The sequence below is a fragment of the Hordeum vulgare genome, chromosome 2H (assembly GCF_904849725.1).
Source record: "Hordeum vulgare subsp. vulgare chromosome 2H, MorexV3_pseudomolecules_assembly, whole genome shotgun sequence".
NCBI classification, from domain to species: Eukaryota; Viridiplantae; Streptophyta; class Magnoliopsida; order Poales; family Poaceae; genus Hordeum; species Hordeum vulgare.
This window is the reverse complement of record NC_058519.1, coordinates 374,173,373-374,182,655: the sequence shown is the minus strand read 5'-3', so window position 1 is coordinate 374,182,655 and position 9,283 is coordinate 374,173,373. Positions and strand designations below refer to the sequence as shown.

Below are 9,283 nucleotides of genomic sequence, written 5' to 3'. Positions count from 1 at the left end.
CGTTTATTATCCATGCTAGAATTGTATTGATTGGAAACTCAAATACATGTGTGGATACATAGACAACACGTTGTCCCTAGTGAGCCTCTGAAGGACTAGCTCGTTGATCAAAGATGGTCAAGGTTTCCTGGCCATAGACATGAGAAGTCGTTTGATAACGAGATCACATTATTAGGGGAATGATGTGATGGACAAGACCCAAACTATAAATGTAGCATATGATCGTGTCAGTTTATTACTACTATTTTCTGCATGCCAATGTATCTGTTCCTATGACAATGAGATCATGCAACTCCCAGACACCGAAAGAATACCTTGTGTGTATCAAACGTCGCAACGTAACTAGATGACTATAAAGGTGCTCTATAGGTATCTCCGAAGGTGTCTGTTGGGTTGGCGTGAATCAAGACTGGGATTTGTCACTCCGTATGACAGAGAGGTATCTCGGGGCCCAATCGGTAATACGACATCACAATAAGCCTTGCAAGCAATGTGACTAAAGAGTTATTCACGAGATCTTGTATTACGGAACGAGTAAAGAGACTTGACAGTAAGGAGATTGAACTAGGTATAGAGATACCGACGGTCGAATCTCGGGCAAGTAACATACCGAAGGACAAAGGGAACAACATACGTGATTAATTGAATCCTTGACATAGAGGTTCGACAAATAGAGATCTTCGTAGAATATGTAGGAGCCAATAAGGGCATCCAGGTCCCGCTATTGGTTATTGACCGGGGAGTGTCTCAGGTCATGTCTGCATAGTTCTCGAACTCGCAGGGTCTGCACACTTAAGGTTCGGTGACGTTTCGGTATAGTTGAGTTATAGGTGTTGGTGACCGTAGGTTGTTCGGAGTCCCGGATGAGACCCTGGATGTCACGAGGAGCTCTGGAATGGTCCAGAGGTAAAGATTGATATATAGGAAGTCCTCTTTTGGTCACCGAAAAAGTTTCGGGCTCATCGGTAGTGTACCGGGAATGCCGGGAGGGTGTCGGGGGACCATCGGAAGGGGTGTGACGATCCAAGAGCCTTATGTGCTGTGAGAGGAGGTGGACCAGCCCTTGGCGGGCTGGCCGAAGCATTCTCAAAATCCCATGCAGCTAGGAGTGGAGATAAAAGGCAAAAGTACTTTAAAAGGAAAGGAAGGAGGAGTCCTCCCAAAGTAGTCCACCTCCCTTGTGGGAAGGTGGACTTTTCCTTGTAGGGTTCGGCCGACCCCTTCTCCTTGGAGTAGGGGCCAAGGCTGCCTCCTCTCCCCTCCTCCTATATATACTAGAGGTATTGAGGGTTTTTGGGCACACAAAAATCAGCCAGGGCTGCTCTCTCTCTAGATCTGTTTCTCCTTTAGTCTAGTTTGGCAGTGCTTAGGCGAAGCCCTGCTGGATTAGTTCACCACCACCACCACACTGCCGTGCTGGAGAACTCATCTACCTCTCCGTCCCTCTTGCTGGATCTAGAAGGCGGGGATCGTCATCGAGTTGTACGTGTGCTGAACGCGGAGGTGTCATCCGTTCGGCACTAGATCGGGATGGGATCGCGGGACAGATCGTGATGAGATCGCGGGACGGGCTGTGATTTGGATCGCGAAGATGTTCCACTACATCAATCGCGTTATATACGCTTCCGCTTAGCGATCTACAAGGGTATGTAGATTCACTCTCCCTCTCGTAGATGATCATCACCATGGATAGGTATTGCGTGTGCATAGGATTTTTTTTGTTTCCCATGCAACGTTCCCCAACAGCCCCGCCCGTCGTTAGTGACGAGGACGAGGACGCAGAGGCCGCCTACCAGGCGGCGCTGGCAGCCGCACTCCGCGAGAGGGAAGACGAAGAGCGACGCAAGGCCGAGGAGGAGGACGCGGCGTATGAGGCGCAGCTCGCGGAGGCCATCACGTTGTTCGCCGCCGGCGACTGCGTCGCATCTCCTCCGCCGAAGAGCGAGCCGCAGCCGGAGGTCTACCAGTGGACCGGCTGCCTCTGTGAGTGGGCCAACGCACCGCCCATCTGGTTGGGCGCGACACCGTAACAGGAGGCCGCCTACCTCCAACACTGGAGGGCGCTGCACCTCGCGCAGGAGCGCGCCGACGGTCGTCGACAGATGGCGCTCGAGCGAGAGGCGTTGGAGGAACGACTGGAGATGGAGGAGGAGGAGTGTGCCCGTACTGCTCTGGCACTGCGAGGAGCATATCTGCGCCGATGGGACAGATGACAGAAGCGGAGGCAGTGACACTCTGGAACACGACGTTCCACTAGGCCGGCCCTCCGCCGACGCTGGTTGACCTCACTCACCCCGACGTCGCCGCCGCCGCCTAAGGCAGCCTCGTAGTTTAGGTTTTTTAAATGTTTAATTAGTGTAAAGGGACGCATGAACTCTTGCCTACCTTCATGGTCGGCTTTAATGTTTAATTAACGTTTGTTTTTTATTTTCAAAAATGTTTGAATTTTTTTTCACGCGTCGGCAAAGTAGGTCGGGCCAGCGTTGGGCGCGTGCGTCGATCCAAACATCGAAACGGACGTTGGTGTTCGCTGGATCGACCCAAACGAACAAAAAAAACACAGAATTGCCGTCCGTTTGGGTCGGCCGGTTGGAGTTGTCCTAAATTATCGGATGCTGAATTATGGAGCTCTGAAAATCTCCTATGAGGAAAGTCTAAAATATTCTTTTCCCTGCCTAACAGTATGGAGTAATGAGTATGGCCGTATGGAATACTCTTGATGCCAACTACACACCTACGAGCTGGGTTTCCATTGGCTTGCCTTTCCACCTCACACCCCCACGTGGCCATCAGCCCTTGGCCCCACTTACAGGTCGACGCCCCTCCCCGCGTGCGTCCTCCGACCCCGTGCACCCGGCCCACGGGCGCCACCATCCGCTTCTTCCTCGCCCGCTTTATAAGGTCACTCGTACACCTCACACCTCTCACTCGCTCCGCCCTCGGCATCGCCACCTCATCGACGCCTCGAAGCCGAACCCTCGGCAAGGAACAATACCTAACCCTAGCTCGTCCGCCATGGCCAGGGAGGCGTCGTCGTCCTCCGCGCCGGGCCCCTCGGAGTTGCCGCCGGCCGCTGGTGGCAGCGGCAGCGGAAGCGGCGGGGACACGCCGCGAGTGCAGCGGCGACCCTCCCGCGGGGACCCGCTCCTCATCGTGTGCGGCTGCTTCAGCGTCGTCACGGCCGCCACCGCTTTGCTCTGCGTCGCTGTCAACGTCCTCTCCGCCGTCCAGTCCTTCCGCCGCAACGGCGGCTACGTGAGTCCCCCCTTCCACTTTCAATCCTGCTCGACGCGCCGCGCTCACGGGCTGATTCGGTGTCTTCCTGCCGGGCTTTCAGATATTCGGGGGCATATTCCGCTGCTATGCGGTGGTGATCTCGCTGTTCGTGGCCGTCCTCGAGACCGAGTGGGGATTCATCATCAAATTCTGCAAGGTTCGCTTCGTTGCCCGGCGCCCCTGCCTTAATATGTGTGTATCTTTAGGATTTGTAATGAAGAAAAATGCATCTTTTGGAGGTGTTGAGGTTTGTCCAATCTGAACCGTTTTTCTGAATGATAAAAAATGCGTAGGTTACATGTAATTTATTTTGTGCTTCAGCCTCCAAATGGTGCCTATGTTGCTTGCTTCACACAATCAATTGTTTGCTACCATTCACTGATAGTGGAATGCGCTATGTCGCTGTCGGAATTTTAATTGGTTTATTAGGTAGCAATCCATTTAGTTTCTTTAATTTAGGAGATTATTTATTTTTTAGATGCCATGCCATTATTATAGTGAATGATCAGATTATCTTTGAAGGTCATCTCTCACTCCAATTGAGTGTAATCTTAACTCTTAAGTTGCCTCTAGGAGGAGACAGAATATACAGGCTTGCTCTCTTTCCCACCTCGGAGATTGTGCTTGGCTTGTTGGTTTAGGAACATACAAACTTGCTCTCTTTCCTTTTTTTTTCTTGCACATCGTCACCAATGGTGATGATGGAACTCTGGAGATTCCCTAACTGCTCCTGTCGGCGAACACCAAGTCTTATTTTGGCTGCCCATTAGATTTAAACTTATGGATTAGGCTTCATGCAATTTTGTTGTCCGTGAGTGGAGTTAGAATTTTAGTGGCTCTCTAGTTTTGTAAACTTTCTACTCTTTGACATGAATAGATATTGGAATACTGGCCTGCAAGGGGGATGCTACAGATATTGTAAGTATTCAGGATGACTATATTTTTCTCAACTCCTATTATGTTCACAAAATTCAATTCTTGGTCCGACCCTTCCGCAGACCCTGTGCAAGCTGAAGTGGTGCATAGTTTAACAATTTTTCAGAATGTTTCATGCATATGCTTAGCGTTGATGCTCATCTAGAGTTTACCTATATAATTGGTAGATTAGTTTTGGTTCCTTCATTTTTGGAAGTAATAGACAAAATAAACCTCGAAAGAAAATTGTGAGCGGTGTGCCTTCATAATTTTCAAACTGAATGATTCTTGAAAATTGTGGGAGGTGTGGTTTCATAAAGTGGCTGTTACTAGATATATAGTGTATAAGATAAAGATAAATTGCTGATTTCACGAGCACTACCCTTAAGCATAGCTATGACATATAGAAAAAAAATGACAAACACAGACCTTTCTTCTATCCAGCAACCTTAACCTTCATCAGCAAATTGGCTGATGAGATGCATATTTCGTATTAGTACTATACTACTATTACAACAGCAAGGACAGCTATGATCAACACTGGACTTCATTTTATCCATATTTTCTTATCCCATGCAATCATTATACCCCCCTCCCTCCCTCCCTCCCCCTCTTTGCCTTTTCAGTGGATTGTGGTCCTCACATGCTCAGAGGCACCATAGCAGAATTGAGGTAGCCCAAGATTGCCTATGTTAGCCTGCATCATTGCAGAGGAATACTTTGTAGCTTATGGAGCACAGGAGGCCACCTTAATTCTGCTAGAAATATCTCCTGTGTCTTTATCTAGGTTTCATGTTATCAATTCATCGACATAGTTTTAACCAGGGTGACTAGAAATGCAAGAGTATTAAGTGTGCACGGTTTAGTGAAATACTTGAATAGTACTAGGATGATAAAACTTGTGAACTTAGGCATGAGTTAAGATTAAAGCTCTTATCAAGTCATCATCATGGGGCGTTTCACCATATTGACATCTTTGCATTCACAGCACATGCACCAAGAACTATCACAATTGCATGCACCAGCCACTGTAAAAATTCTGGGATCCTGAACATTTTAAGTTTTCATTTGTTTCCTGGGGAAGGGGAGCCTTGGCGCAGTGGTAAAGCTGCTGCCTTGTGGCCATGAGGTCATGGGTTCAAGTCCTGAAAACTGCCTCTTGCAGAAATGTAGGGAAAGGCTGCGTACAATAGACCAAAAGTGGTCGGACCCTTCCCCGGACCCTGCGCAAGCGGGAGCTACATGCACCGGGCTGCCCTTTATTTGTTTCCTGGGACACTATGAGCAGTGTCATGATTACAGAAACAGGAATGGGAAGTGCTATTGATTATTTCTTGCCAGTATTAAAATGTAACCCATGTCTGTTACTCTTGTTATTCATTTTTCCTTTGGTTCCTGGCAGTGTTGCTGTCATGACGAAGGCATACCCAAACGTTGAAAGGAGCGATCTGATTTTGCTTCAGGACATTGCCAGCTATCTGCTCCTTGCATGTGGACTAATCTATGTAATCTCGGTGAGTCTAGAGAACTTTGGGTGTTAGTCTGTGTCCTGTTATAAACTATGATGCCTTTCTATCCTGAAAGTTAAAATTCAACAAAAAAAGCTGAAAATTAATTTTGTTAGCAAAATTTGATGCCATGTAATTTTGTAATCATTTCCTGTTCCAGAAAATTAGCCAAGCAACTATCCGAGCCTATTTGAATGACTATAGATGGCATTATAGACCAGTTGAAAACTTGGAATTCAGCTCCTCACAAGCACTAGTATCAGATATTGCCAACCAGGCATTCCTGTTATAGCAATTAGCAAAGCATTATCCTGCAATGTGCAGTGGAACAAATTATCAGTATTGGAGTTTGTTTATGTTGTACCACCACGTTTTTACTTGCAGTACTCCCTCTGTCTCGGTTTATAAGTCTTGCGCGTCATTTTAGGTTGACAATTTAACTAGCAAAATACATATTATATTTGATAAAAAATATATATTTAGAAACTACGTCCGCTTAAGAATCCAATGATATACTTTTGTTGACATATAACTCATATTTAGCTAGTTAAATCGATGAGCTAGAACTACGTGCATGACCTATAAACCGAGAGAGAGGGAGTAACAACTTTGAATCTGTAGGGGGTATTATGTCTTGGTGTACTAAAGCGTTCTAGGCAGCAGAAAGCAACGTCACGAGAGCAAGCAGCAAAAGATCTGCAGGCAAGTACTCGGTCCCTATTTTCGTTAAGAGTAATGAATGCATTTAAATTAAGCTTGAGTCTGTATAGCGGTAGGTTGTTTACTCTTGTTTTGATCATTGGTTACTGTACATTTAATGCATACATATGTCATACGGAGTATGATTCTTCCGCTATGATTGGTAAGTTTGGTATGAAGGTTTTCCGAGTCATACCTTGAGATTGACAAAATAACATTTCACAAGAGAGTCATTATTACCCATTTATTGAAGAGGATACAATTGTTCTAATCCTTTGGTCAAGTCAAGCAACTGTCTGCTGCACACCGTTATATTCACTGCCTTTATGAACTGCTGAAGTTTCTTCTTAACAAGTTTAGTTTCTTGTATCTCAAATTCTGCCTTCTATAAAGCTAATGTACGCCTAGGCGTACTCTCGATTTTTTTTTGGTAGCTACCATGATGTCATATGCTGACCATTCCTTAATTTCTGTTGGTATTCCAGGAGCTGGAGAAGCGGAGAGAGGAACTCGAGGCACTGTTAATTGCTGAGAGGTCCGAATTGGTCTGATGAATCTGAGCTTGACGATCTAACATTTCTCACGTGGTGTAAATAGATTGTTGCTCCTGCTAATTGCATACTGCTTTTCACGGTCATCGATTTGTCACCCGAGGCATTTTTGTTGGGAGTGCCCCCCTTTTCCTGTAAGTGCTAGCATTTACCAATCATTTGCGTCCTATGTTTACATGGATTGCAGTGGACCATATTGCTTTCTTATTTTATTTTTAGCTAGGAATGTCTTGCTAACGTTATTTGGTAAATCGACAGGTGTTCCAATTTTCGTCTAGATTTCTGCTGAATTTGGTTTCTGGTGAGCGTTTTCGTGGATGCATGGATCAAGCGGGATTGTGTTGTCATAGTTGTGTTGGATTTATGTCAATGACGTAGGCCTCAAAATGTACCATGCTGACATGGTGTGTGTTTGTTGTCTCTGTAGTCTTTGTCTGAACCGTGGATGCTAAATAATTTCTTGGATTTTGTGTAATAGAGGGTCCATGCTTGGTTAACTTCTGAGATTTGAATTCATGTGGGTTGGTTTAAGCAATTTAGAGTCGGGATTCTTGATCTGGTTCGTAAGTGCCGTTGCAAACTTAAAACAAGTTTTAAGAAAACCATTCATATATATTCTGCAAATATGTATATGAAAAATATTATCTTCATTTGTGGCTTGCAAAGGAGAAAAATGAATTCGCGTATGCATCAGGATAATAATTACGAAAGAATGAAAAAAAATGTAAGTGACTTTTAAGATGAAAGAGATAAGTTTCACCAATCCCTCTCCATCTCTTCTAACATGGTATTAGCCTAACCTAACATGGTATTAGCCTAACCGATTTAACCCTAGCAGTAACCGCAGGCCAGCCTTCATGACCGCCGTTGGGGGCGACGCCGATTTAACCCTAGCCGTCGTCGCAGGCCAGCCTTCATGACCGCCGTTGGGAGCGACACCGATTTAACCCTAGCCGTCGCCCTCGGGGCGGTTAGCCTTCGTGACGGGGCTGCGTCGCTTGTACCTATGATTCGTCCGTCGATCGTGTTGACCGGCTGCCCTAGAGTGTCTTTTGATCCGGGTTTTCTCTCTCTCTCGTCACTTTGATTGACATTCTTTTTTTTTTTGATACAAGATCGATTTAGGTCGTCTGTCGTCGTCGTCGACCACCGCGCCTCTACTTCTACATCACCGTGACCACCTGACCTTTTCTTTGACACAGCGGCCTCGCGCGACGCGATGGTCCCTCACGGCCGTCGCCCGTCGCCATGCGCCAGACGTTGCCGCCCTGCTTCGACCGGACCTCTCCATCACCACTTGCCTCTGTCGGGCCTGTACGATCGCCTAGTTGCCTGCCTTGGGCTGGCTCCTGTCCTCCCGGCTCCGGCCGCATCGACCTCATCAGCTACCGGCTTCGCACGCGTCGGGCACGCTGGTTGCTGGTTGTCAGCCGCGTCGGCCTCATCGGCTGTCTCGGGCCGGCTACATTGGGTCGGCCTCATACGCAAGTCGTCTCACGCCGACCATCGTCACCGACTTCATCTCGTACCCCTCCATCCCGCCTCCATCGAGGGATGTCCCTGGCCTCTTGCGCGCACCCACCCGCACATGATCCGCCTCATCTACACTCTCGACCGATCTGTCCCGTCGATTGCACGCGCCTCCGCAGGTCGCGTGAAGACGACCCCGATTGTTGCCGCTGCGTCGTCCGTCAGGCTGCAGTGCTGCCGCTCGTTCTTCTCACGGCTGCACCGACTCGTGTGTTGCTGCTACATCGCCCCTTTGGATCGTAGTGCCGCGACACGTGGTCCCCGCGAGACGCCACTACACTGCCCCTTAGGGCTGTAGTGTCGCGACATGCAGTTCCCGCCGCCGCCCGAGGTCGTCCCCGTGGCTGCATCGACCCGCGCACCGCCGTTACACCGCCTCGTCGGGTTGTTGTGCCGCGACATGCGGTCCACTTCGCCGTCCTAAGGTCTTTCGGCCGTTGCCCCGACCCACGTGTTGCCACTTTGTTGCCCCTTCGGGTCATAGCGCCACGGCGCGCGGTCCACCCCCGCCGTCCTCCACGTGCCGGCTTCCTGTGGTATGCGTCACGTCGCCTACATCGGCACAGGAACGCCATCGTTTGTGCCGGTCATTGTCACGTTGTCGGGTTCTTTGTCGCCTACTTCAAGCATCCCCACCGCACTCCTAACCACCATCGCCGCCGCCGTCAGGCCGCCACCGTCGCTCTTCTTTGGCACCGTGATATGTCTCCAACGTATCTACTTTTCCAAACACTTTTTCTCTGGTTTTGGACTCTAATTTGCATGATTTGAATGAAACTAACCCGGAATGACGTTGTTTTCAGC

The 9,283-nt window shown here is 48.2% G+C and overlaps 1 protein-coding gene across 1 annotated transcript; it reads left to right on the top strand.

The window, feature by feature from the left end:
• The first annotated feature begins 2,936 nt into the window (after window positions 1-2,936).
• LOC123426323 lies at window positions 2,937-7,504 on the top strand. Its single transcript, XM_045110135.1, has 7 exons — window positions 2,937-3,255; window positions 3,338-3,433; window positions 4,154-4,194; window positions 5,594-5,705; window positions 6,321-6,401; window positions 6,884-7,083; window positions 7,208-7,504. The coding sequence occupies exons 1-6, from the start codon at window positions 3,016-3,018 to the stop codon at window positions 6,947-6,949; spliced, it is 636 nt and encodes a 211-aa protein (XP_044966070.1). The 5' UTR covers window positions 2,937-3,015; the 3' UTR covers window positions 6,950-7,083; window positions 7,208-7,504.
• Window positions 7,505-9,283: the final 1,779 nt, after the last annotated feature.

What these genes read in the sequence shown, in the direction of transcription:
- LOC123426323 (XM_045110135.1), top strand. Translation starts at nt 3,016, where the DNA reads ATGGCCAGGGAGGCGTCGTCGTCCTCCGCGCCGGGCCCCTCGGAGTTG. An exon ending in AGGGGGATGCTACAGATATT is followed by an intron (nt 4,195 to 5,593) that starts GTAAGTATTCAG and finishes GGTTCCTGGCAG; the next exon opens with TGTTGCTGTCATGACGAAGG. An exon ending in AAGCAGCAAAAGATCTGCAG is followed by an intron (nt 6,402 to 6,883) that starts GCAAGTACTCGG and finishes TTGGTATTCCAG; the next exon opens with GAGCTGGAGAAGCGGAGAGA.